At 39.9% G+C, this 27,538-nt stretch overlaps 1 protein-coding gene across 1 annotated transcript in view; it reads left to right on the top strand.

Annotated features, from left to right (window-relative positions):
* Positions 1 to 5,863: 5,863 nt before the first annotated feature.
* The window catches only part of LOC131558556 (mucin-5B), a 41,323-nt gene continuing 19,648 nt past the window's right edge, over positions 5,864 to 27,538 (top strand). The window contains exons 1-20 of the mRNA XM_058806377.1: positions 5,864 to 6,051; positions 7,697 to 7,952; positions 9,359 to 9,473; positions 10,806 to 10,893; positions 11,746 to 11,873; positions 12,274 to 12,499; positions 13,313 to 13,438; positions 14,161 to 14,278; positions 15,516 to 15,654; positions 16,252 to 16,353; positions 16,570 to 16,639; positions 16,875 to 17,012; positions 17,551 to 17,715; positions 18,568 to 18,662; positions 20,126 to 20,252; positions 23,246 to 23,498; positions 24,452 to 24,504; positions 24,888 to 24,988; positions 25,289 to 25,440; positions 27,152 to 27,290. Of these exons, the coding sequence (XP_058662360.1) occupies positions 5,970 to 6,051; positions 7,697 to 7,952; positions 9,359 to 9,473; positions 10,806 to 10,893; positions 11,746 to 11,873; positions 12,274 to 12,499; positions 13,313 to 13,438; positions 14,161 to 14,278; positions 15,516 to 15,654; positions 16,252 to 16,353; positions 16,570 to 16,639; positions 16,875 to 17,012; positions 17,551 to 17,715; positions 18,568 to 18,662; positions 20,126 to 20,252; positions 23,246 to 23,498; positions 24,452 to 24,504; positions 24,888 to 24,988; positions 25,289 to 25,440; positions 27,152 to 27,290 (2,673 nt within the window). The 5' untranslated portion in view covers positions 5,864 to 5,969. The remainder of the gene's footprint in view (positions 6,052 to 7,696; positions 7,953 to 9,358; positions 9,474 to 10,805; positions 10,894 to 11,745; positions 11,874 to 12,273; positions 12,500 to 13,312; positions 13,439 to 14,160; positions 14,279 to 15,515; positions 15,655 to 16,251; positions 16,354 to 16,569; positions 16,640 to 16,874; positions 17,013 to 17,550; positions 17,716 to 18,567; positions 18,663 to 20,125; positions 20,253 to 23,245; positions 23,499 to 24,451; positions 24,505 to 24,887; positions 24,989 to 25,288; positions 25,441 to 27,151; positions 27,291 to 27,538) is intronic.

Genomic DNA, 27,538 nt, shown 5'->3' with positions numbered 1-27,538 from the left:
GCTTATAAAGAGAGTAGTTTTTTTTATGAAGCATTACTGGCTATGTGTTTTGAGAACACCAGAGACAGAAAGGAAAATAATTGTTAGCAATATGGAAAAATAACTGCTGCTATATGAGGTGAGGCAGATGGGATTCAGAAAGAGGGGGGAAAACACATGCAAACCAGAAGAATTCTTCTCAAAATAATACAAGGTAGGGGTTTCTGATCTAATAACTACCTTGTCTTCTGATCTAACTATGTTCTTTAATAGTACTGTTTTGTTCTGTGGGAAGGGTAAGATAAAATTTTCAGTGTGTTTACCATTTAAGTGTACTTTGCTAAACCTCACTTCACTGAACTAAGCACATGCAACTCTGCACATAAGCCCCAGTGAAAGGACTTTAGCAAAGGCAAAGCCCTAAGTAAATAATCCTGCAGTTACTGTGCTTGTTATATACTGTTGCACTTGTCTGGAAAAGCAAACTCAGATACTGGGAAAAGACAAAATAGACTTAAAAATTCTGAGATCACAGAAAAGAACATTCTTGTAGTTTTAGGTCTGACAAAAATGAAACACATTTAAATAACTGCAACATTGATATACAATTTCTGAAATTTCACCTCCTAGTGGAAGCTTTGAGGGGTAGGGCAGTATTTTAAAGCAGAACAAGTTCTTAAAGTTGAGCAACCCTCTCCAGGGCCAAATTTCCAAAATTAACTCACTCTTTTCAGGCTACCTATGTTCTTAACTGGCAACCTCCCAGACTAAGGTCCAAATACGTCCAAGCAAGTTACCTAAGCCATATTTCCATCACTAATATGGAAAATCCCTTAAGTTAATTTTCAGCATCATGCTTCTAAAATCTGTTTTGTACAAACTTTATTCCCCTTAATGTTCCAGTTTTTCAGCACTCTTACATAAAATGCTTGAATTTTTTTCACAAGCTAGTCTCTAGAACAGTAAAAATCATCACTGTGATGTTTTCATTACCTTAATACTTTGAAAAAAACTCAAGCAGAGAGAAAGTATGGCAGAGCTGGCACTGAGAAGGTGCACCTGTGCTCCATGCAGCTTTCCTTTAAGCAGTAACAAAAGGCAACAGTGATCAAGGAATGTGGCTTTACACAGTGCCTGTGACCTGACACAGCAGTTAAATTTCAATAGCCTGTCCATTTGGACTAGTGTAGCCCAGCATTTCTTGCTGTTTTTTTGCAGAATCTATGGGATCTGTATGATCATTCTTCTCCTTAAAAGTACAGGGAGTCTGAGCAAAACGTAAGGGCAGGTAGTTCTTGGATGGCTAATTCTACCCTCCACACAAAAAACCCTAGGCCAAGGTTGCCTAGATTCCCACCTTAACTTGTTTTCTTCCCCATCTCTTAGCCTTTCTTTTGGCTTGCAGTCACTTTCAGTCATGGTGGACATGGTTACTAGGTATGTATTTCATGTAGTTTCAAGGTTATAGAGGCTTCAGTATTAAGCATGCAGTGGCCTCTTCTGACTTATTTTGGCACCCAGGAAATAAGAAGATGCTTTTTAAAAAGAGGTAGAATCTGCTTTAGTCTAAACCCCATAAAAGTTCTAAATATTAAAGCAGAAAATTCATATGCTTCCCTTTGTTCTGCTACCCCATATTTTTCCACCAGGAAGGTTGTTTAAAGTAAAACCTTTCAAGTAGAAAATCTCTAGGGCCCAACCTCCTGATGAGATGGCTTTCTATGCAGGGAGTCTCTCTTACGTGAGGAAGTGCCAATAGGTCAAAGAGACCTGTGTGCACGACACCAATCAGCCGTGTCATTACTCCTTGTACGTGGATTTTGAAAGATCTACATCTTAAAGAAAAACAGAAAAGAGCAGCTGGACTCATTCCTTGCAAACAGGAATAACTAATATCCTTGATCTGTTCGCAAAAAGTCAAGGAGCTCTATGGCAAGACGAGAGGTTAAGGAGCTTTGTGTCCATTCGTAGGCAAAATGTAAAAAAACATTCAACCACCTCCTACCAAAATTGAAATACAGAAGGCATTTGTCATGTATTTTAATGGACAATTGATGGCAGATATCCATTCCCTCCTTTCCCACTGCCTGCCACAGATCCCCTTATATTTAATGACATCTGTTTCAAACTGTGTGGTAGACAGAAATCTGATAGATCAAATAAATCTTTAATGTAACTTTCCTAAATTCTGTGATATCATGCAAAGGATTAAAAGGGATAATTCATGTTGTTCTTGAATTCTACTGGCAATTACTGATTGCTATAACTACCAGTTATGTAAAATATTTTGCCAAAATTACTTTGGATGTTTTTTATCATGTGGATTATTGGCACAAACTGCCTGACAAATGAAATGTTTTCCTAGCTAATATTACTTTGTTAATGGAGCACACATAATTTCTCTAGATTTATTTTCTAGGCAGCGCTTGTAAAACACTCTTATAGTGGATACTCATTTCAAGAAGCAGTACCAATTTTGCCTGAAATGAACTGGGTTCTTAGATGATTTCCAAACTCTAACTCCCAGTGTTGAAATTACTCAGGATGGCCATAACTCTTTACAGCACATATGGAATCATCATACCCCTTTGACAGAAGGATATGATACAAACACAACTGCCAGACTTTAGTACAGTGGCTGGCTATGAAGGGCACTGATCCACCAGATGCCTCCTGCTTGAGTGTGTCTTTTACCAAGTTCGTAGCAAAAATGTATTTTTGTGAGTCACCAGTGTATTACATTACCTTCATGATGGCTTATCTTCAGTGAGTCAGTGGTGATAAAGAAATTGAGTTAATATTTACCTATTGTATTTACTAAAATCACATACCCTTTAATGACAAATGATCCATGAAATGGGCTGTAAAGGGGCCAAGAGGAATTGTTCTTTTTGCTAATACAGCTGCAGAAGAGGGAAGGTCTCCTATCCTGCAGGGTCAATAAAAGGAAGAGTTATTAATCCCAGTTTGTCACTGTGGGGGGAATAGTTATAACTTGCGTGCCAATAGCAATGATTCAGTGGTAGGTGATCAACACAGCCTGTAAGCTCCCTGTCAGTCTGCATTTCCTTCTGAAAAGCTTCCATGTATTTCTCCTGAAAACCTCAGTGTTTCAACTCTTGAATATAAAAACTTAATTTGAATGCAAATATTCTTCCCCTGTCAGTAGCCCTGAAATCACTGCAGAAGATTGAAGCAACTAGTGACTTCTAAGGAGTGTAGCCCGCAGTATCTGTGGAGAAGCCAGAAGCAGCAGCTCTGGTTAGTCATTGACAGAAACTCTACTCCCCAAGAAATGGCAAAGGAATGGCACAAATGACAGAGCAAACAAGCAGAGGTAAGAAAATGGCTAGGTATAGAGCAAGAGGACTGGGTTTCCCATTTCTCTGAGTTGAGTTTTGCTCTTGCTTTTCTCAGGGGAGGATCCCAGATGACTGATACTACTATCTCTGCTGACTAGAGCATAAGTGAATGTTGGTTCAATGAATCATTTGTTTTATTCTGTCTTTTCCTTGAAAAGTTTTAATGTGCTGTTCATGTTCTTCCCAGGTCCCTAAGTGCTAAGTGGGGCTTACAGGGGTAAATGATGCCTAACTCATTCCTCCTGCCCATCCTCCCATTACCTTGAATCACCCCACACAATGTAGAACACAAAGGGCTGGAAGTTGCAGAGGTCAAGGTCACTATGTCTTTGTCATCAAAGAACTACTCCAACCTGAAGGGTATCTTTGGCAAGTAGTTATTACATGGTTCCTGCTGCTTTTGTGCAGCTCAGTGGGAATAAAGGGGGCTTTTTCCAGAGTCAGGAATTATGCTCCTAGAGTCTGATTCCTCCTTCCACTCTCATACCAAAATGAATTAAATAGATACTTAGATTTCTTGGATGGAAATGGGAAAGGAAGTGGACAGTGACTGAAGAAATATGGACTTTATCTCAGCAGAGTTCTGCATTTGGATTTTGACACTAGCATTGATTATGGAAAATTAACGTATTTCAGCTATCCACCTTTACCTCAACTAAGCTCTCTTAGTCTGTATCTGTGGTCTACTGACCTATACGCTTTTCCTTCTGGGCTTCACAGCCCTTCCCCACACTTGCCATTAGCCCTGTTCTGTGGCCTGAACGGGAACTCAGTATAAACTCAGTATATATTACCAGGAGCGTTGATTACCAGTATTTGAGTGTTGATATTTCACTGTATTCAATTTCAGATCATCCTCATATTTCAAGTGTCATATTCTCATGGTTAAGTTTATCTACTAGATATTCTCCTAACTTACTTTGTACCTATTTGGACAGAGATCAGGAGGGAAGATGTGCTGTGATTAAAAGGAAAAGCAGCAGCAGTCCATGCCTTCCATCACCAGTGTCATAAAGTCTGTTGGTTCTGTATTCCAGCCAAAATGGCAGGGCTTCAAGAACTACCTTCCAGTAGTGCCCTGCCTCCAGTGCGATTGACAATGGAATTAATGGGACACGGACAGTGGCAAAGGGGTAACACGAACTCATGTTTCATGTCCTGCACAATGCTCATGCATGCTGGTGCAGACTTTTCTTTAGAGCAAGGGAAGCAGCAAATCTTCATCTAGCAGATGCTGTCACCTGTGATTCTGCAAAGTACCTTGTGCCTGTGTAGGGCAGCAGCAGTGGGCCAGCTTTGGGACATTCCACTTTGGCAACAGCACAAAGTCTGGCAAAGCTGTGAGCAAGACCCTGTTCCCAAGGCCCAGCTTGGTGCCTGCCAACCAAAAGGCATTCATATTCATATTTCCCAATGGGGGCATGGGCAGGCTTGACCTGAGGCCTTGCAAGAAGGGGCAAAACTATGTCCACCTTAAACTGTATCTGTGCCCACTTAACTACTGGCAATCACTGTGCTGTTTTCCCAAAGGGAATGGAGCAGCTGGAAGCAGGGAATGTCTGTTACCCAGGTTTGATTTTCTGGGAGTAGGTGAGAAGCTTCCTCTCTTGTCAGGAGCAGTTCCCCCATGGCACAGATGAGGAAAAGAAATGCAAGGTCAGTTTGTGTCAACAATGCAAGTAAATTTCCAGAAGGGACTCTAAAATCACTGAAATCAGAATATCCTTGTAGGGTGTCCTGCAAGGGGCTGTAGAGCTCATGATTGAGCTCACTGGACTTTTTATGGGTATGTGGTAGGGTGTTAATGTACTTTGAGAGCACCAGGGGACTCTTTTGCAGCAGTGTAATCTAGGTGGTGAAGGAATGAACTGTGGTCTACATTATGATAGGACTTGGACACTGCTCCCTTATGATGTTTGGAGAATCCACCACTTCTGTGTGCATAAAGAATAAATTAAATCACATTTGTGCAGTTGAGGTGAGAATTTTTACACTTTTGGTTTTGTTTCTGGTCTACTGAAGCAGTAAATCTGGCATTTTTTTGTAAAATATTTTGAGTACACTTCTTAAGGGACAGTGCCCTCTGACAAAAGATTTTTCTCTAAATAAACCATACATTATGCTTGACCTGATAATACTTTTTGCTCTGTTTAGAAGTCGCCAGTAAAGCTGGTAGAGGCAACAAACACATTTGCTTGTGCTGGGGGATTCTGCTGATGTGCAAGACAGAGAAAAACTCTGAAAGAGGTCAGTGTTTGCTTGCAACTAATCAGATGTTATTAAAAAAACAAAACAAACAAACAAAAAAAAAAACTATTGCTGCCAAAGAAATAACAACTGTAGGAGGAGGGTGAGGGGACCTATTTTCAAAGGAGGAAATTTGAAACAGACAGCTCTCTGTCCCCATAAAGCAATAAAGAACTGGATACCTGTCCTGTCGGAGAGAGAGGAGGTTTCTGGGTGCTAATAATGAATGACTGAAAGAAAATTTAATGAAGCTCCACCTTTCAGGGACCCTGCCATCAGTGTTTTGTTCCCATGCCAAACTCCTGGACTATAAAAATCTGCCTATAAGCCAAGAAAAAACACTTCCCTGAAAGGATTTTCAAGTTACAACTTCATGGCAAGATGGAAATAAAAAACGGGAGATCGTTTTGGATCTTCTGCCTAATTTGGAGTTTTTGCAAGGCCAAAGAACCAGTTCAGATAGGTAAGAAAAGAATCTAATTCTTGCATTACTTGCTCTCATATAGCTCTCCACAGGTGAGAAATAGAGTTGACAAATGAAAATTTGTCACATATTCATATGAGATGTAGACATGCCAGATACTGTTAAACATGGTACCTTTTTATCCTGATTGTCAACCATTTAAGTATATCTTTTTTTCTTTCATTACTAGGTAGTGTTTTATGTTTTATGCTCTAAGTGACTATTCTTAAAGAGGAGACCCTCTGCACCAAAAAAACCAAACAAAACAAAAAAAATGGTGACACCCTTTTCAACACATTTCACACATATTCTTCCAAAAAGAAGTACTTACCATATCACCAGCTAGGCTTGATCGACCAGTATGAAATGCCGCATTATCAGGAATCACGTTTTTTGTGCTCTGGTGCACTCCTGGTTTGATTTTTAATCTCTTACACTTTCCCCAACTGCTTAATACACAGTTGATGTACCAGTTATTGCTGCCTTATTAATTCCAGCAATTTCATTTCCAGGATAGCCAAACTTTCTCACCTGCCCTCATGACTGCGTAGGAAAGTGCTAAATTGCCCTACTCCAGTGCTGCAACCGCCTATGACAGTAGCAGTCCCTTTAAAAAGCTGTTTCAGCAAGGACTTATGGGGCACTTGAGTTTGGGCTGCACAATTATAACATAAGGATCTGAATTTCTCATTTCTTCCCTGCTGATTCTTAGGCAAGAATATTTAATAAAATTTTAGAGTTCACTGGGTAAATGAGTAACTTTTTGATTTGATCTGTGGTGGATATCTGTGTTAATAGTCGTAAACATGCTACCTGAAGTACACAAAGAAATTTGTCTGTTTCATTTGTCATTCTTTCAGAAGAAAACCTGAAAGTATTTTGTAGTGGGCATATATAATTTAATTCAAGGTGATTAATTAGTTTTCTTTGTGAAAACTGCTCAGTGGAGTGAAAACTGCTTTCTGAAGTAATGTCTTACATGCACTTGGACTATGTACCTATACCTTTGACAGAGGTAAAGCTTAGAGGGCCAAAACATGAGTTCTGGTCGAGAAGGAAAACCAAGTATCTCTTAGCCAACAGCTGAAGCTGGTAGCAGCCTCAACCACTGAGATCAATCAGCAGCTGCCACTTTGCTGTAAATTCATGCCACCTGTGGTATCTCCTGGAAAGCACTCAACACAAAATCTTGCCTGAGTTAAATGAGATTTAGACATCCAGAATGGGATTCTTATCACTTCACTTTAGATATCTACAGTGAAAATATGTCTACAGCATGAATATAGACACAGCCTTTTTAGACAATGGAGAGATGCATGTGGTTTACAGCATCTTCTTGCTAGGCACATATGTAAGATGAGAAAGCTGAACCTCTTCTGCTTTTCACTGTTAACTTCTGCTTTTCACTGTTGACTTCAAAGGAGACTAGGCTAATCTGCTCACATTGCAGGTGTCTCTGTACTTCAAAAGTAATGGACTTCAAAAGTTCAGTGAGATGAAACTACTTCCCAAAGGCTAGTATTTTCCAGGAGTTATCAATTTTGCCTTTGAAAATCTGCCCCTTTAATGTTTTTCAGCAAAAAAAAGGGACAAGCACCTCATATGGGGTGAATTTCTAAGCTCCCCTACTATGATTTTTCTTTAGTCCAGGTCTCTACTGTCAGTAGGAGCGAATGTGTCACCTGGGGCAACTTCCACTTCCATACGTTTGACCATGTAAAGTTTACTTTTCCTGGAACCTGCACATATGTCTTCGCTTCGCACTGCAATGACAGCTACCAGGACTTTAACATTCAGATCAGGCGCAGTGCCAAGAACAGCTTCCTGATCTACTTCACTGCCACCATTGATGGAGTGGTCCTGGAGGTGAAGGAGACGGGAATCACAGTGAACGGGAAGAAGTGAGTAAAGACTGCAATGTTGTTTTGAGCGGCATTTTTATTGCCATGTGTTATGTGGTGTGACTGGAAAGCAGTGGCTGTGTATGAGATGTATAGCTTTAGGAACAGGGTATTGTGAAGAGTCCCCCCCTTAGTGTTTGAGAAGGCAAGAGGCATTTAAACTAAACTACACGTCCCAGGGACCAACACCAACAAGTTAAGTAGAGAGCAACGTGTATATTACAAAAACAAAAGGTGTTTTAAGGTTTCCTTAATGTTGCTTTGATTTGAGAGGGAGGGATGAAGGAAAGTAAATAAACCCCAACACTCTATATCTGTAGAAGCTTGGTGGTTTTTCTTTTTTCTCAAAACATTATTTCTGTGGTAATAACCCTACTGTTTTATGTTGCTGCTCAGGAACAGATGGTTCTTTTAGGGACAGTTTTCCTTTTCCAGATAGATTAGTCTAGAAAATTTCTCTGCTTTGCAGATCACAACTTGGTCAGGGATCTTCTTATAAGAAAAGGCAGAATTTTTAGAAGTCAAAATCCACACCTTTAATTCCAATTAACCACAAACTGCAAAGAGAAGGGTAAAAAATATTCCCTAAGTAAAAATCATATGCAACAATAGCTGAAAGTTAGGCACAATATTAAGGACAGTTCCCATGAGAAGTGCAAAGTCCTGATCCTAGCAAAGAATTATGAAGGGCCTAGGCAACCTTTGACTCTGGGAAAACCCCTCACAATTCTGTTGAAGAGAAAATTGCAAGCATATGGGCTGTCTTGACAGCCTTCTAGAAACAACCAAATATAGAATAGCACCACTCTGTTGTAATTATAGCACCGAAGCCCATATGTGTCTCCTAACTCAAAGGGGCAAGAAATCCCCTATCTTCTAGCCATTTTCTGAATTTCTAAGTTTTTAGACTGTTGTAAAATGAGCGTTAATTGTCTTGGTAAGAAGACATGGAAAAGTCATGTAGGTTTGAGTTGCATGAGTACATGAATAACAGAACAGAGTTCTTTGTGAATCCCAAATACCAAGGAGGTCCCGGAAGGATGATGATAACCTGCAGTGTCCTCATGTGGAGGGTCATTTCCCCAATATTGTTATCTTGCTCTTTATAAACTTTATAATGTAGAACCTTTTATAAGGGTTAGGTCCTTGGGTTTGGCTGCTTTCTACAAGTTGAGTGGCTGATCTACATCAGCCACATTGACACAAGACCAAAATGCATTGTGTTATGGATTAAGGTTGGTAAAAGGACACAGTGGACAATGTAATGCATTGTGTGGACAAAGTCTGACCTTGCAAAGAATGTTCCCATGTCTTATTTAGTTCTCTAGTTTTCCTTCCTATGTAGCTGTAAGGATTTCATCAGTCTTTTTTTCACTGCAATCTGTTTTTTCCCCTCAAATTTCCAGGATTGCCATGCCTTTCAGCTTGAAGAGCATTCTGATTGAGGACACCTGTACTTACTTCCAAGTCACTTCCAAGCTGGGCCTGACACTCAAGTGGAACTGGGCTGACACTCTCCTAGTATGAACAGTCAGTTAGTTGTTTTCCTCCTGGTGAACCTCATCAGTAATGAAAAGCAGGGCTGGATGCAGGCACTGTGCTGATATATGAAATTATGGGTGGGAGCTATCACTCTGTCCATAAACTCATAGAAAAATACCAAACTGGGCAATAGTTTCACAGGGCAGGGGCAGGTACAACCCCATGGTATTCCAGCTAATTTTTTGTGACAGAAGGGTTAATCCTGGATATAGCACATCTGCATTTAGCTCCTTGCTCCATGGGGCACTGGCAGCAACAGCCCTCCAGCTCTGCCTTGCTACTCTGTCTCAGGCCCATATTGTGTGGGAAACTGATATGTGTGACCAGTTCAGACCTTGGCCTCTTTCATTCCAAAGCAATGCTATGTGGTAATTCTCCTCTGAACATCTACCCTGCAATATTCTCTTCTGTACCAGTGCATTTATACTTTTGTGTGTGAATGCTTATCCTTCACAATCCAGACTGAGATTAATGAAATGGAAGTTGTGTGTCCAGTTATGCCATTCAGAGAGATAGAGATAGGGTAAAAGCGGGATAGAGAGAAAAGATATCAGGAAGTAAAAAAGTGATATTGAAATTCTGATTTATTGAAGTATTTGCTTTCCCCTTTCCCATGTACTAATTAATACCTAAAGTGTTAAAGGTATTATTTGGACATTACTGTAGAGTGGACACAACAGTAGGAAAAGCACTGCCTTTTTTGGGTGGACCTGAGTGGCACCAGGACTGTTCTCCAAGCATGTAGAAATGATTGGGTGCAATAGTTTTATCCAGCAAGGCAATAGTGTGCTAACCTGGCTGTTTATTTCCACTAAGTATGGAGAAAATAAGTAATGCTTGGCAGACCCACGCCTAGAAGTGCTATAAAATTTTCCATCACCCTATGGACTAGAAAACCCATTATCTATGGCTAAAAGTTAACCAAAGCTGCTTCTTTACAACATCCAGCATTAGAGCACAGTTATCTGACCTGCCCAGAGAGGAGCTGTGGTACCCTGCAAGAGGTACCAAATGCCTCTATACACAGTGTCTATATTGGGAGACACTGGTCCAGGGATTAATCCAGTATTCAACATGCTTCAGGTACATCTTTAATGGGTAGGAATGACAATTGCTGGAGGATTCTCTTCCCATTTGAATTCAGTCTGTCTGCAGATAAGTTTTATGAGAGATTTGTGTCAGAAAAGGAGGCATTCCTACAAACTAGGACTGAGCATTTCTGCCTCTGCACTTTTCTGCTGTGAATCACTGTGCAACAAGTGCTGCTGATATGGGGAAAAGCCTTTCAACTCTGTGTTTCCTCTTTTGTAGCTGGACCTGGAAGAAACATATAAAGAAAAAATATGTGGTCTATGTGGGAACTATGATGGCAATGAGAAGAATGATTTGATTTTGGAAGGTAGGTCATAAATACAGCATATTTCATCCAGAACAGACCTCCTTATACATGACATGAAACTCAATATCTGTTTCCTCTGAGCAGGTTTTCAGATTTCCTGACAGGCATATGAACATTTGCATATGCAGGAGATGCATTTTAAGAGGTTCTGAGATATTTGGGGTTTTCTGCTCTTTTCAAATTTATAAGAGTCCTCTTTGACCAAAATTAATTACTTGACTATCATGCAGCACCATTGCCAGGTTCCCCACTGACAATAGCTTACTTTCAGGAAATGCAAGAGTGCATTTTCTGTTCTTCTATTTTAATCTTGCTATTTGTGATTGTTTTTTACTCTATAATGAAATGAAAGCCTCAGGGAAAACACAAAGTATCTTTGAAGAAACTGTGGTGCCATCCACTGACACCTTTAGATATTGCAAATAGCTGAGCCTCTGATCCTGCACCAGGTTGTATGGATGGAAAGACACCTTCATCCTGGGATATCAGCTGCAGGACTGAATCCAAAGTTATAACAACATCCCTTTATGTAATACCTGTATGACTCTTGCACATGTGAATAGAAAACTCCGTAAGATCAAACACACCCAAAACAAAGAGAAGTCTGGAAATTATCAGAAGCACCAGAAAGTTCAGGCTGACAGCAGGAATCTGTGCCAGATTCCTGACTCTAGCCCAACAGAAGGTTATATCAGGCTGTCATCCTCCATAAGAGATGGATGCTGGTTAAATTTGGGCATCTCATGAAGGGCATACTGCCTTTGAGCCCAAAGAGTAAGTGCATTTTTATAGCCCATTAATTGACCTAAGGAATTGTGGGAAGTTACTGAAATGCATCTGGGTTTTTTGCAGGGTATAAAATGCATCCAAGACAGTTTGGGAACTTCCACAAAGTAGAGGATCCATCACAAAAGTGTGCTGATGTGAGCCCAGATGACCACACTGGAAAACATCCCAGGAGGAATAGATGCAGCACCTATGTAAGTCTGTGGGACTAAGAAGTACAAATCCTCTCAACCTACAGTGTTGAAGAGACTGTTGAAAAAAATCTTAATTACAGAGCATGCACTAAACTGAATTTTTCAGAACTCTAAAGATGAATTTGAGCAAAATTATGATCTTATAGCTGAAAGAATATCTTATTATGGTATTAAAGAAATAGCTATTGGGAAAATGCCCAGTTGAATGACATCTTCCAGTCCAAGGCAAAGGACATTGTGGCAGAAAGTTAGACTGGAAAATCTTCTGAGATCACTTCCAACTTGAATTATTCTGTGACCCTGGAACTGTGTCATCAAAACTTGAAATGTGTATTCAAAAACCTGAAAGGCGGTAAAATATCAAGTATTGCTTTTCTTTCCCCCCCCTTTTTTTTAATAGAAAAAAGGATGCAAGAAACTTATGTCCCGTTTTGGAAACTGTCCCAGAGTGGTTGCCTTTGATGACTACATAGAGACCTGTGCTGAGGACATGTGCCACTGTGCAGTTAATTCTTCTCACTCTGATTTGGTTCCCAGCTGCATATGCAGCACTTTAAACCAGTACTCTCGAGATTGTGTCCTGAGGAAGGGAGACCCTGGGGAATGGAGAACCAAAGAACTCTGCTGTAAGTAGCTACTGGTCTGGAGATTTATTTCAGGTTAGACATTTACACAAGTATTCTGATCCCAGCAGAACAAAGCTAGGAGCTCTGGTAACTGCCTTGAATCAATCTGTGAAAATACTTTGACACAAACATTGTTAATGGAAAAATTTCTGCAAATTTAACTTGATTTTGCTCCTTAAATTAGAACTATAGCTTGATGTTGCCCACCTCCTTCTTGCAACTAAGTTTTCATGAGTTCTTTTTTTTTTTTTTTAAATTTTTCTCTGCATAGTTAACTCATAAAGAGCCTTATTTAAACATGGTGACAACTAGACACAAGTAGTTACTGAGAAGAGCAACATGTTCATACTTATCTTACCTTGTGTTTTCATACTCAGTAGTCCAGTTACTGGGCAGGAAATCTCTTTAAATCCAGGGGGAAGGCTACAGGTAGTTCACCAAAAATGCTGGTGTGGATTGGGATAGCAAATCAATGCCAGAAGTACTGATGCTTCAGGCAAAAATAAACTGTTATCACTACCTAAATGATTCTGATGTTCTTTGCTTGTATTGTGACTTCAGGCAACCTTGAGCTAGTAAAGTAATGTGAAATAGCTCACATTTCCCAGCAGCACGCTTTTGTCCAAAAGATAAAGTAAAAGTGGCCATAAAACATTCCTTTAAAACATTAAACAAACACAACATATTGGCATAGAAGGTCTTGCAAACAAGATATGGAGGAAAGGAGGAAGAAGGGGTTGGGTAGTGACACAACAATTTGAGAGGTATTATAAATACATCATTAACATATTTCATTTTGGTTTGGTCTTGCAGATCAGGAATGCCCAAACAACATGGAGTACATGGAATGTGGAAATTCCTGTGCTGACACATGTGCGGATCCAGAAAGGAGCAAGATTTGTAAAGCCCCATGTACAGATGGCTGTTTCTGTCCTCCTGGTAAGGCAGGCTGCTTCTGCCAATGATCACTCACATCAAGGGAGAAAAAGGGAGGTTGTTCCCTTTCTTTACCATTTCACACAACAAATAAACTGCTTCTTCTAGCATAATTTACCAACTTCCTTCTTGGAAGAGCCAGATTTCTAAAGATATGAGATCCTGACACTGGAGAAGGGAGGCAAAAACTTCTAAGGACTAGACAGGGAAAAAATGGTGCAGATGTGGAAAGAGAAGAGGTGCTCTCTAGACAGTAAGAAAGCAGGTGAAGGTGTCTCATGAGATGCCTCCCTGCTATGACACTAAATCTAGCCGTAGCTTAAGTGACACAAAACACACATGCATTTCCAGGTATGTGCATGTATAAATTTGCACATGAAATAGTCTAAGATGAGGCTCTGATTTCTGTTAGATTCACTGTTAGAAAGGGATGGAAACTGGCTTGCACCCTTGCAATCTGGCACTTGAGAATCCTGCTCACAGTGAAAGATTTTGTAACAGGAAATGTTCTTTGAGTTTAGCAATGCTTTCATTTGAGTTCTAGTTAGAAATATTACCCATTCATTAACATCTGAAAGGGCCTGGTGTGGTGTTTTCCTTTAAAAGTGTCCCATTCATTTTATGAAATGCTGAATACTCCAGAGTTTTTTTCATACTCTAATCTTCCCTGATGGCATTTCCCTGACTCACCGAAGGAATATTAACTAGCCATTGTGTCTGAACAGGAACTATCCTTGATGACCTCAGCAGCAAGAAGTGCATCCCCAGAGACAGCTGCCCCTGTACATTTCAAGGCAAAGTCTACTCATCTGGAGGAACTTACTCCACTCCCTGCCAGAACTGGTACTGTTGTGGTCGTGATTGCACAAAGAAGGCAGAAGTATTTATTTCAAAACATTGATGAGTGGCATTCTGTATTTCCTCCTTTTTTTTTTTTTTTTTTAATATTTTCCTGTCATTTCTCTTAAATAACAATTCAAAACCTTGCTCTGAATTTCCAGTGTAGGAAAACTTGGAGGTATTCCTCAACCACACATAGTTATTATCCACCTTCACTTGAAACTGCTTGTGAAAACTGAGCTCAAGGTTTCAGAATGTAGAAAAATGAGACTCTTTACTGATTAATTCAGAGACTTTGGCCACTATAGTGAGGTGTGAACTCACACCATGTTAAATCTGGCACTTCCAACAACATCTGGATCTCCACAACACTGTTTAAAGAAGTCTCAGAAGTCCTGATCCCCTGGTCCTTGAGAATTATTTGATTTAGAAAAAAACCTGTCAGCTTGAACCCATCTCCATTCTCTACTGGTGAAAAGTGATAACATCTTAGGTATATTACTCTCAAAACAGTTTTATTTCTTACTCTTATATGTTATTTGGGCTCCTGTGACACAACATCATTTTCTAACCATCAGTCATAGTTTTGCTATAGGGAGGAATGAAATGTGGTATGGTGCATGGCCAAACATTCTGCAAACCCCTTTGGATTATCCTGCATTTTGAGAAAATGCTCCTCATATCCCAGAAATTTTGAGTAATTGAACTTAGTGGGCTTTGTGTGGCTTTGGCTTCCATCTTGCCACATCCTCCTTTAGTCCCCTCAAAGCCCAAGCCTATATGGCTCGACTGTTTTCTTCTTGTGTGCACAGGTGTGAGAACTGCTCATTATCTGAGGCCCTCCACAATTAGCTGCTGAAACATCCCATCAGTGACTTGCTGAACAGTTGCATCAGCAGCACAAGATGTTGCCAGATCCTGCTTGAAGGGGTTCTTTCTTCTTTAAAAAGTCAAGTAAACAATTTAGGCCCAGAAAACCATCTCTTGCTTTCCCATCTCAGTGTGTCTCTGAGGGAGCCAGCCAAAAGCCCAGCGCAGTTAACTCTCTCACTGATAGGAATTCAACCCTCACACTTTAAAGGCCTAATATAAAGGCTTCCACCCACAGGGTTTGAATAAGAAGCTAAGATAATGACGTTAAAACACAAAGAGGCCACATCTGTGCAGATTAAAATGGTGTTTCACTTTGCTCCCTTGAAGCTGTGTTTATTCTAATGGCTGCTTTTTGGGTTTTGCACAGTACCTGCAAAGGAGGCCACTGGAGCTGTATCTCTCTGCCCTGCTCTGGAAGTTGCCACATAGATGGAGGATTCCATATAACAACATTTGATAATAAGAGGTTCAATTTTCATGGCAACTGTCATTATGTCTTAGCTAAGGTACGAGCAATTTCTCTTTTCATTCCTAAATCTCCTGGGTAGCACGAGGCTTAAAACTGTGCTGAAGCTTTATATGACTTAATTTAATTAAATGGAACCAATCCAGCAAAGCACTTCAACACTGAGCAACATGCTCAGTCTTAAACCCCATAAATTTTTGAATTTGCAATGGATTGCAAGTCAGTTGCTGATGCTTAGCTTCAAAGCTTTGCAACTTCAACATACTTGTACTTTTTTTTTTTAAATTAAATAATTTTCTTAATGGATGTATTAGTGTTGATTCAAGCATTTTTTTGAATCTTTCTTCATGTGTGACTGTCAAAAGAAAGTGGATGAACCAAAATTTCTTCAAAAAAATTGAATTATCTGTGAATGCCTGCAAATGAGATCCACACAAGCTGATAGCAAGGAAAAGGAGCACAAAGGAAAGTTAGTGAAATTATTGATTTTGGCAATAAATAGTTTGCAGTTAGATATCAAATACCCCAGTTCTTTCATTACTCTTTCTTAGCCTTTCAATGACACATTTTTCTCTTCAAGCTCCCAGCCTGTAACATGCTAACAATATCTGCACATATCTTTCTCATATTTTCTCAGAACACTGATGACACAGTTGTGGTGATTGGGGAGATCATTCAGTGTGGGACTTCAAGGACAATGACTTGCCTAAAGAATGTATTGGTCACACTAGGAAGAACTGTGAGTAACTGTCTTTAATCAGCAATACATAGGAGATCACTTCTATTTTCCTTACATGGTTTGTATGGTGTCTGGACACTGAGTTACACTGATCCCAGAGGTGATGAGATTTTGAAGACACTGCTTCTCAGTGCTTACTGAAGCTTGTCAAGTTGCTCTTGTCTGTCTCACATCATATGCATTCACTACTGTGACCTTTTTTCCTTTTCCCTGCAGACTATAAAAATATGTTCCTGTGGAAATATCTACATGAACAATTTCATTGTGAAGCTGCCTGTAAGAAAAGGTAAATTCCCTTCTTCACATCTTCCACAGAATAGCCTACATCTTTTGCAGAAGGATTCCTGCTCCTTTCTCTGAAAAGAACATGATCCTACTCACTGTTAGGTGGATACTAGGTCTGGGATTCCCTGGGAATCTCTGTGTTACTGCATGCACTGGCAAATGGAAGGTCCTGTTTACTCAGCTTTGTAAAGATTTGCAAAAGCATACAACATGTTTTCCTTTTTCTCTTTCTTTAGATGGCATCACCATCTTCAGACAATCTACATTTTTCATCAAAATCTTGAGCTCAGCTGGAGTGCAGATCAGAGTGCAAATGAAACCTGTAATGCAGCTCTCCGTAACAGTCGATCATTCCTTTCAGAATCGCACATCCGGTAGGACACATAAGGCTAAACCCTTCAATGTGCTGGAGAAAATCTCTGTGATGTTTAGTGTGTGCAAATCTTATAGACTCCATCTGTTAAAACAGGCCTTCATCAGAGCCTTGTGAAGTGCAGACTATGTTCTTGCTTTTGCCACTAATCTCATGTTTACACCATTTAAGATTTTTGTGCTTCTGTTTCCAGTCTGTGTAATGGGATTACATCCTGTCTCTCTGACCCATTTTGTTTTTCTTCTGCCATTTCCTTTATTTATAAGCCTTTGGGGAAAATACTCTCTGTCTGCCACTGTTTACTGAAGCATCCTTGAGCTATCACTAAGTGCCTCTGTAATGCAGAAAAATAATAAATACACTCTAAACACAGGGTCCTATCAGATTTGGGGGAACATCAGGAAGTTTCTGAGGGAAAATGGATTTGTTTCAGGCGAGGTCCATTACAGAGCTAAGAGTGTTCATCTAGAAGCCATTCTTTTTTCACACATCTAGTGATTTCTTCTTTTCTTTTGCCTTTTTTTTGCCTCCCACGCAAGGTCTTTGTGGCAATTTCAATAACATCCAGACTGATGACTTCAGAACAGTCACTGGAGCTGTGGAAGATTCAGCTTCTGCTTTTGGTAACTCATGGAAAACTAGAGCCAGCTGTTTTGATGTTGAGGACAGCTTTGAAGATCCTTGTTCAAACAGTGTGGATAAAGGTACCAGGCTTTTCATCCCTGGCTTATCAGTGCGAAATAATTTTCACATGATGGATAATCAAAAAAGCTTTAGAAATCTCATAAACATCAAAACCCTCTACCTTTGAGGCTATAACTAGAGAAAAAATATTGTGTTTTGAAGGTCTTTAAGAGGATAGCTTTGCTTTCAAAACAAAAAGACAGCACTACTGGTGAAAGAGCCAACACATTCGCTGATGACTTGAAAAGCACACACAGCATAAATGACAGCAATTTAGGCTTAAGGCAGAGCACCACTGGTTGCCAACATTTGTGAAGTTCTTCATCCAATCTAGGTTGTTACAGCTGTCCTGAAGTCCAGAGAAGGAAGTTGTCAACAGTGCTGAGTTAAGCAAGCATTGCACTGTACTAGGTGTCCTGTCTGATTTTTCACTCTGACTGGATTGGATATATGTGTTATTTGGACTGACCTCTCCTAAGTACTGACACATATAATTAAAGCTGCAGCTCACAGCCACACAACTCACTGATTATTACATGCTTTTGCTTGACTATAAGGAATTATCTGGCTGTAAAGAATTAAGAAAGTTTGATGAAAAACAGTGAAAATGGGGAGGTTCTGTATATGTTCTGCAAATCCAGCTGCAATAATAATGTTAATGCTTAGAAGGTGAAACCTCTCTTTTAGGAAAATGGCTGGTCATCCATCCAACTATGCTCATCCCTTTGATAAGTTAATGACCTGTATTTCCATCCAGCGTTGTCTAAATACTTCAGGACATTCTAGTTCAATGTGATACCTGATAAGAATATTGAGTCAGACAGTAATGTGGTTTAAGTGACTATGGACAATGATATTTTTTCCCACTTCAGAAAAATTTGCCCAGCACTGGTGTGCTCTTCTGTCCAATACAAGCAGTGTGTTTGCTGCCTGCCATTCTGTTGTAGACCCTTCTGTGTACATCAAGGTAAGGTACTGCTCCAAATGGGTGTTTTAATCTAGTCCAGAGACTGGCCTAGGGGAGTGAAATAGGTTACAGTAGTGACTGGTCACAAAGAAGTACACTGATGATAATTAGAAAAATTATAAAATAAGAGTTTGTGCAAGATGGGCCTTTTCGGCTACAGCCCCATAAATACTTGATAGGCATGAATGGCTTCTGCTGCGTGATCCAGAAACAAAATGAAAAAAATCAGTTCAAGATTTCAAAGTTTCAAAGAGTTCACTCTTTGACTAGCAGAATCAGTGTTTTTGAGTGGAACTGAATTGAGAGTTTTACCAGCCCCATGGATTTCCTCTGACTTGGTTCAAAATTCACATAAAGGCAGAGAATATAAATTTGCATTGCTTATATCTCTTTTATTACCTTTGAATCTTGTTAGTCTCCTTGTGTTTTGAATGCATGAAGCTCCCCATATGTTCTCTTGGTGTAAAGCTCTATATAACGCTGCCGAGAAAGCTGTCTGAGCTACAGAGTTGCCACATTTATGTAGATTGTAAAAAGTTCCTGCAAAACCACAGAAAGTTCATGCAGCGTGTGGGTGTGTGTGTATGTGTGTGTAAAACAATTTACTGAGAAAAACCTGACCCTGAAATTTTGCCCAGAATGTAGCATGTCTTCAAGTATCTTTACAAATATGGCTTATGTTTTACCTGTTCCAGAAGAAAATATATATACTTCAGAATTAATGTAAGCTATAAATAAAACAGGATTTTGCAATTTTCAGTTAAGAAGAAGTAATAACCAGTTTCTTACAGATATTTCTGTTACTCCTACTGATATCATCAGATTTTAAACCATGATTCATGAAAGCTTTTCCACAACATCAGTAATGGCAGGACAAGTCACTGTCTATCCAGTATGATCCTACTGCTCTCTATCTGACTAGCTGTATTTGTGTTCTTTTGTACAGCCCACACTGTTAAAAGAACTCGAGCTTTAAACTCCAGCTAGACTTACTTACATAACTAGTTCTTAAAATGTCATTATATATGACTGACTCTCTATAAGCCATCTTCTGTCATGCCCCTGTCATGTCATCGGGTGCATCTCAGCTGCTTACCAGATAGGTACACAAAGTGCCAGTCATCACTGTGCAATATTTTCAGATTATATATTTTGACAGGTCCTAGATTGTACATCCTCATAGGAGGCTAGTGAAGACATTTCTTAGTGTTTTAAGGAATTCTAGGTGCCTCTAACTTTTTAAACATTCATCTGTTAATGAGAGTTAGACATAATTTCATTTCAGTTTCTGTAACTGATTTGCTATTTCTCAGGTTTGCATAGTATTTCATTAGTATACATTTTCTCTTAAAAATATTAAGTTTATATATTGGTTGACTGCTTTTTAAATTGCTACATGTTTTGCTGTTTCTTCTATGAGCTAGACATAATAATACCCATTATTGTCCTTTTCTGTCCTTTAGAAATGCATGTATGACACCTGTAATGCTGAGAAGAGTGAAGTTGCACTGTGCAGTGTGCTCTCTACTTACTCCAGAGACTGTGCTTCAGCAGGCGTGTCCCTGCAGGGCTGGAGGCAGGGTGTCTGTGGTATGTGAACTGAAATCCCTTGGGCAGGGATATGGGGGAACAGCCCCATTTGTGGCAGTCACTGTCTTTTGCCTTTAGTCATCAAGTTAGAGAGCCTTTGAAAAACAGAATAAGTATTTATTCTATAAAATTCAGTTTGTGACTGCTTCATGCTCTTACAATGCATGTTCCTTTTGTAAATCTTAGGTGAATTCAGTACTCAGATAAGCAAAATTGTATAAGGCATATTACTCAAATTAAACAGAAAGAGGGCTGGTTTAATTTAGGTTTAGTTAGCAATTAAGTTACTTTTGAAGACATGGGCTTCTCCATGTATTTTAATTCCAATACCTTTTTTGCTTCACATTCAGTCCTCTTGTCCCAGACAATACAAATGACATCACTCATTAACCACATTTTCCCACATTACAGTAAAATAGTATTTTTTTTAAATAAATATATATTGGTGATATTTGAGAATGTGAAAATCTTTAAAGGCATTTTCAGCTCAGAATTACCTAAAAAATGAACCAAAGTTTCTTGGACATATACATGGTCACCAAATCCTGAGTTCAGAGTCCATGTGTGTATGTATCTTCCTTTGGCACTGCCAGAACTTATTACAAGATGACATAAAATCTGAAAATAAAACTCACTGCCTTGGATTCTGAATTTTGCTTCAATATTCCCAGGTTGTCATTGATGGTCAGACAGGTCAAGTGAGATTTGCCTCTGTCGACATGAAAATAGATGTATGGGGTTCTTGACTAATTGCACATCTGAATAGACAACATAGCAATGATCATGTTTTTGGAGCTTGATGCAGCTATGATCTATTTAATTGCCTGACTTAGGAGCCAGCTGGGATACTTAATAGAAGCAAACAATGTAACTGGTGTGACGCTTTGCCAGAGGCATTTAAGACTGTGATAAGAACAATTTCACAAACCTGTGCTGAAATAATTCAAAGGAACACAGTGTAGTCCACAGTAAATTGTCCTAGAATCCTGCAGAGTTATGCACTAGACACAGACACACTGTTTATCAAAAGCTTTGTTCCCAACATAGAATTACTGACATTTTTAATGGCAAATCAAGACTGGTTTGCAGCATGGATTTGGCTGAAATCTGTGTTCTTAAGGCACAGTAGGTAATACTACCTCAAACAGAGCACTAGCCTTGAGAAAAAAATGCTCATGTTTTAATCAGAACAATCATTTTAGGCCTTATTTAAGAAGAAATAATCTCTTGGGAACATGGCTGTGATAAGAGTATGGTTGTTTATGACTCACTGTTCATGAAAGACTCAATGAGCCACCACCTTCACTCTGTGTTCTGTCCCATTGTGGGGGTTGGAAAACCTGTTCCAGCTCCTGAAGCTGCATCCACTCTGCCAAGCTGCAGGCAGCATCCAAGGCAGGTTGTATCCCAGGCAGATGTCTGCACTGCAGTCAGCAGAGTGTGTGAAACAAGCAAGTCCTGCTGGTTAAACCCTATGCATGCCAGCTATACTCTCTTTAGCAGAGGCACGAGCCATTACTGGAGTTGCTGGTTGCCCAGCAGATCACTGGGGTGAGCAGTCTTGGCACGGCTTTTCTAGTGCTCCCTGTGCAAGCTAGCTTGAAGGTATCTCTGGTATGCTCATGTTCTCTGCACTCTTGCCTCCACTTGTGATTTGTCATCTTAGATGCGTGTCACTCCTGTGACCATGAGCACTACAGTCAAATAACCCTTCTCTTACCAGTCTCACTGTATCAAAAGTGATACATTATTATTCCTCTATGAAAATTTTAAGGGAGAAAGTAAGCACGCTATTTTATTGTATTAATAGCTAACAATTGAGACAGATATAAATTCATATTCAACATCTTAATAAATTTTTTTACGTATTTTGACTTACAAATACGACTTGCTGTATCTTCAAAGAACAAAAAGTAGGAGAATATGCCTTGCCTGACTTACACAGGGGATATTGTGCTTGCTCCAGCTAGGACCAGAAAACCAAATAGTTTATGGTGGTAGGGTGCTGGTTTTGAATGTGTACACAAGCCTAGCACACTAACTAATCTAAAAAAGTGTGCCATGGTCATGGACTGGAAAAACATACAGAGCTTTATTTAAGCATGGAACCTATTGCTGATAAGTTATTAGCATTGTTGCAAAGCTGATTAGCACAGGTGCCCATGATCAACACCCCTGTACCTTCTAGTGCATCTGTGTGTATCTCAAAAACAGCTGCAGGGTTAAACCTGCAGAATTAGAAAGAGGCCCAAGATGACTAGATCTCCAGTTCTCACCGAATTTCAAAGATATCTGGATGCCAGACTTTCTTGCAGCCTTAACCTGGGTAATGTTTCCTTACAAAATTTGTTGTCATCCCTATGGGTCAGTACTGCAGATTCTATGGCAGACCTTTGATGGTGGTGTATACTGTCAGCCCGTGAAAATGAACCAGCTTTTTACTGTCTTACAGGGTTAGTTAACTCTTTAGATTTTGTTATTTATCTGTTGAGTTCACCCAGAAATCTTAGAAACTGTTGTTTCTCATTTCCCCAGAGGATGACAACAAGAGTTTTGCTAAAGACATCTGTGAGAACTGAAACACCCTTTTCTTGGTAGCATCAATCGATTGGCAGAGTTCCTTGTCACTGCCATTTAATGTCAAAATTTCTCTCTTACAAAATAGGGTAATTTCTTAAGTTATCCCCAGCCAAAGAAATCATTAGTAAAAGTCAGAAAATAAAATTTTAACAATTCAGAAGTTACTGGTTTCAGGTTTTGGCATAAGATAGAAATGTAAATTGTGGAAATTACAAAAATAAACACCCTGCTGAGTATTTCAGTGTCATATAGTTTAGGCTATGCCAGTAGATTCTCCCAGAATCCTGGGAGACAAGGTCTGGTGGTTTGATAAAATCATGTTTACGGCTACCAGTGTGCAGAAAGGCATGCTAAAGTCATGAGAGATGATTGCACAAAGAAGGCCATACATCCCTTTTATTTCTCTTGCAAAGATCCCTCTGAGGAGTGTCCTGAGACTATGGTTTATAACTATAGTGTGAAGTACTGTAACCAGTCCTGCCGCTCGCTGGATGAGCCCGACCCGCTGTGCAAGGTCCGGATCGCGCCCATGGAGGGCTGTGCTTGCCCCGAAGGCACCTACCTCAACGATGAGGAGGAATGTGTGCCTCCAGATGACTGCCCCTGCTACTACAAAGGCAAGATTGTTCAGCCTGGCAACTCCTTCCAAGAGGATAAACTCATGTGGTGAGTTGCTCTGATGATGCAAAGGCTGCTCTGTGCCTGGGGACATCAGGGCTCATGGGGGAAGAAGTCTGCTCCAATCCATGAATGGCATCATTTTACAGTTAGGAATAATGGCAAATTTTTCCTAGATTGTATCTTCCCCTGGCAGGAAGTGCAGCCACAGCAAATGTTAAAATCCCATATTCATGCTAGCAAACAAGAACCTGAAAATATGTTTAGTAGAAAAATATTTGTAATCTATCTCTTGCAGAGTTCATTGTTGTGTAAAAAATATCCAAAAACAGTGGGAGCAAGTTTTCTAGAAGACAGAAGGCTTGGAGGAGTTTCAGGCTTTGAAATGAAAAAGCAAAGTGAAAACCACCACACCATCCTGCAGACTATTTAAAAAATAAGAATGGTCCATGAAAAAAAAAAACAACCAATTATCAGTTTTTAAACTTTTTTTTTTTAGACAAAAGAGAGAGAAACTGGGGGGGGGGGATAATAAAAATAATGTAATTAATTTGTATCTGCATCAATGGAAACAACCACCAGGGGAAGCTTCTTTATTATCTTTAGATGTTTACATGTTCTCTCTCTAGCTGTCTTCCAACTGAGGATTCTACACTATTTTGTAATCACATATTCATTTAGTAATTTAAGAGATCTCTTATTTAAGAAAGTAATAGTCTTATCTCATGGAGTAGAAAATGGATGCTTAGGAAAAATTTGATTTAGGGAAAACACATAATAAACCAGTGCCAGATGAAGGAAGAGTATTTTAAGAGCTGGGTCTTTTAATCTTCCTTCTGGGGATGGTAATGCATGTCTGTGAAACTGATAGCTGTAACAAATATTCATTTTGATAGGAATTTGTTATTCATGTGACAAGTGAAGCTTTGCAGTGCCTTTCTCCCTGGTGAGGGAGAAAAGTGCAAAGAGCTGATGTGTTTTGTTTTATGGAATCTCTTTAGCAAATGCATTCAAGGAAGATTAGACTGCATTGGAGAAACTGTCTTGGTGAAAGGTGAGATTTTGTTAAATAATGTCAGTATGGTGTCAGACAGTATTTATAATGTTTTTCTGTGTTATCTCTCACTTTCTGTAACATTTTAGTATTCTGCACATTTTTCCATTCTCCCTGAAATGTGTTAGTTATTGATAACATTTGTCTTTGTAAAATGTCACCAGACTTACTAGACTCTTTAGATGATGAGGATATTTCCCAAAGCTTAGAAGTTATCTGCCTTCTTCTCCCTTCACTGTTATTGGGCAGAAGCAAAACTATTAGAAACTTTAAATGATAGACACCTGCTGCCATCTGAAATCCTCTGACTGGTTTTGCAATTGCTGATGGCATCCTTATTGCTCTCTCTAAATTACTTCCTGAAATGTTTTCTCCTACTGCAGATTGCCCAGCTCCTATGTATTACTTCAACTGCAGCTCTGCAGGTCCTGGAGCAACTGGATCAGAGTGTCAGAAAAGCTGCAAGACGCAGGACATGCACTGTGTAAGGAGCTCACCTCCCAGCAGGGGCACAGCACAGCAGGGCTGTGCATGTAGGATTGTCCTTATCGAGCACCGATGGGAACATGTCATGCTGGGCACACACCAATGCTTCACTGATAACACAGCAGCTGTAGCTAACAACCTACCTGTGATGTTTGTAGCATGATTTCCACTAGCTTGCAATTAAGGAGATTTTTAAAAAAGCCAACACTTTGGCATCCAGAGCTAGCACATCTCTGCTGGTTCCCTGTTCTTGCCGTGCACTAACAAATTGTCTTCTCCCATATCTTCTAACGTGCAGTATGTCACAGAATGTGTTTCTGGCTGCATGTGTCCTGATGGACTGGTATTGGATGGCAGTGGAGGATGTATTCCCAAAGATCAGTGCCCATGTGTTCATGGAGGACACTTCTATAAACCTGGGGAAACCATCAAAGTGGACTGCAACACATGGTACGTTATCCCAGGGAGCCTTGCTTTATAGCAAAGTTTGTCAGAACTGCCAGACCATAGTGCACCCATGGGACAGGGTGTGCTTTGAAGCCTTCCTCTTCATCATGAGAGCCATTGGGCTGCTAGTAAAAATAAAAGGGGAAGTATTTCTCTGCATCATGCAATACTGAGCCTGCACTTGGAGAGAACAAGCACCAATATCTTCTGTTAAACGATTTCCATCCTTTTCTGTTTCCCCACCAGCTTCAGAAACATCAACCTTACTCTGGCTGGTGTGTGGCTTCTTATTCAATAAGGGGGAATTGAGTTTGTGGGTGTTGGAACCCTGGAAAATGACTGAATTTAGTCAAAGAAGAATTGCAATGGTCCTCCCTTGAGACTTGCAGTACTTCCAGATCCATAGTTCTCAAGATAAACTAATACTCTAGTTACTCAAATTTCTGGTGCCATAGATTTCACTGTTATTACTGATCATGGTGGGTAAAATGCTTTCAATCTTTATCCATTATTTAGCAAGGATGAGACTGTATAGTTCTGCCAAATGGATGCACAGAAAATGAGAGCTAGAAACACTTTGGTCTGATCACCATTGGTACAGGCAGTGAAGTTTAACCTGTGAAGTCAAAACCTGATAAGCTGTTGTTGCTATCACAGAGTCATTAAGAAGTTTTATTGCAGTGAGGGCTTAGTTTTCTCATGAGAAGAGGACACACATGGGAAAGAAAATGCAGTCTCTGCATCACAGCTATAACAACTAAATATTGTCTACAGTCCTCCTGAACTAAAAGTGAGGTTTGTTAAGGTGTGGTGCGTAGACTTTGGCTGGACCTTAGGTGGCCACCTAACTGCTCTATCACTACCCTCCTCAGCAGGACAGGGTTGGGGAGAAAATGAGATGGTCATGGGTCAAAATAAAGCAAAAGCAAAGGTTGTATGCAGAAGAAAAGGCAAACAAAATATTTATCCCCTAGTCCCCACTAGCAGGTGATGTCCAGCCCACTAACAGAAGTGTAGGGCTTCAGAAAACAAACATCATAACATACACCATTCTGTTCCCACCTCAGTCTCCCATTCTCTTAGCTTTTATTGCTGAGCAGACATCACATGGTTTGGAATATCCATTTGGCCAGCTTGGGACAGCTGTCCGGTCTCTGTCCCCTCCCAAAACCTTATCCATGTCCCAGCCTGCTGCTGAGGGGGAGAATGCACAGCACTGATGCTCTGGGAGTGCTGCTCAGCACTAGTCGCTACACTGAGGTGTTACCAACACCTTTGTAGCTGACAATGCAAAGCACAGCTCTGTGAGGGCTGCTGAGGGAAAAAAATCCTCTCCATCTCAGCCAGACCCAAGGAAAGACAGAGATAACATTTGTTCACACCACTGTAACAGAACTGCAACATGATCCTTCACAGATTAAAATTCAGAAATGGTTGAAATATTCAGTTCTTCACCCTGAATTTTTCTTCTAAACCCCCACCATCTGCTGCCAAGACTCGATTATTAAAAATATATTTGAAGGAAATAATAGAATAAATGTTTATGGGTAGCAAACATGAACTTTTGATTGATATGGCATCTCATAGCATGATCTTAGAACAGTTGAGAGGGCACTGTAAACAACAAGCCTTTTAATTATTCTGCCCCTGTTTGAGGTTAAGGAAAGCCCATGTTTCATGCAAACATTGTTGTTCTTTGAATTTTGCTTCCCAGCACCTGCAACAAAAGGCAATGGAACTGCACGGACAATCCCTGCAAGGGAACCTGCACTGTGTATGGAAATGGGCATTACATGAGCTTTGATGGGGAAAAGTTTGATTTCCTGGGAGACTGTGACTATATCCTAGCTCAGGTATCAATTTATTTTCAATTTCCCATCCATATGCTTTTTACACCCCACAGTGTAGGCTTCAGTCTGGGTAATTAAAAGGCACTCCCATACAAAATAGCCAAACCAATGAGCAGAGCCTATTCCCCTCCTCTTGCACCTAGAGCTGATAGAGTGAGATTTTCCAAATTAAACAAAGCAAATTGACTCTCAGAAGTGTCACAAGAGGGCACTGTGTGATCCCAAATGATTAACTCCTTGGTTGGACTGCT

This window comes from Ammospiza caudacuta, chromosome 6 (assembly GCF_027887145.1).
Source record: "Ammospiza caudacuta isolate bAmmCau1 chromosome 6, bAmmCau1.pri, whole genome shotgun sequence".
NCBI lineage: Eukaryota > Metazoa > Chordata > Aves > Passeriformes > Passerellidae > Ammospiza > Ammospiza caudacuta.
Note: the sequence above shows the minus strand (reverse complement) of the source record. Positions and strands in the feature narration are given on the sequence as shown.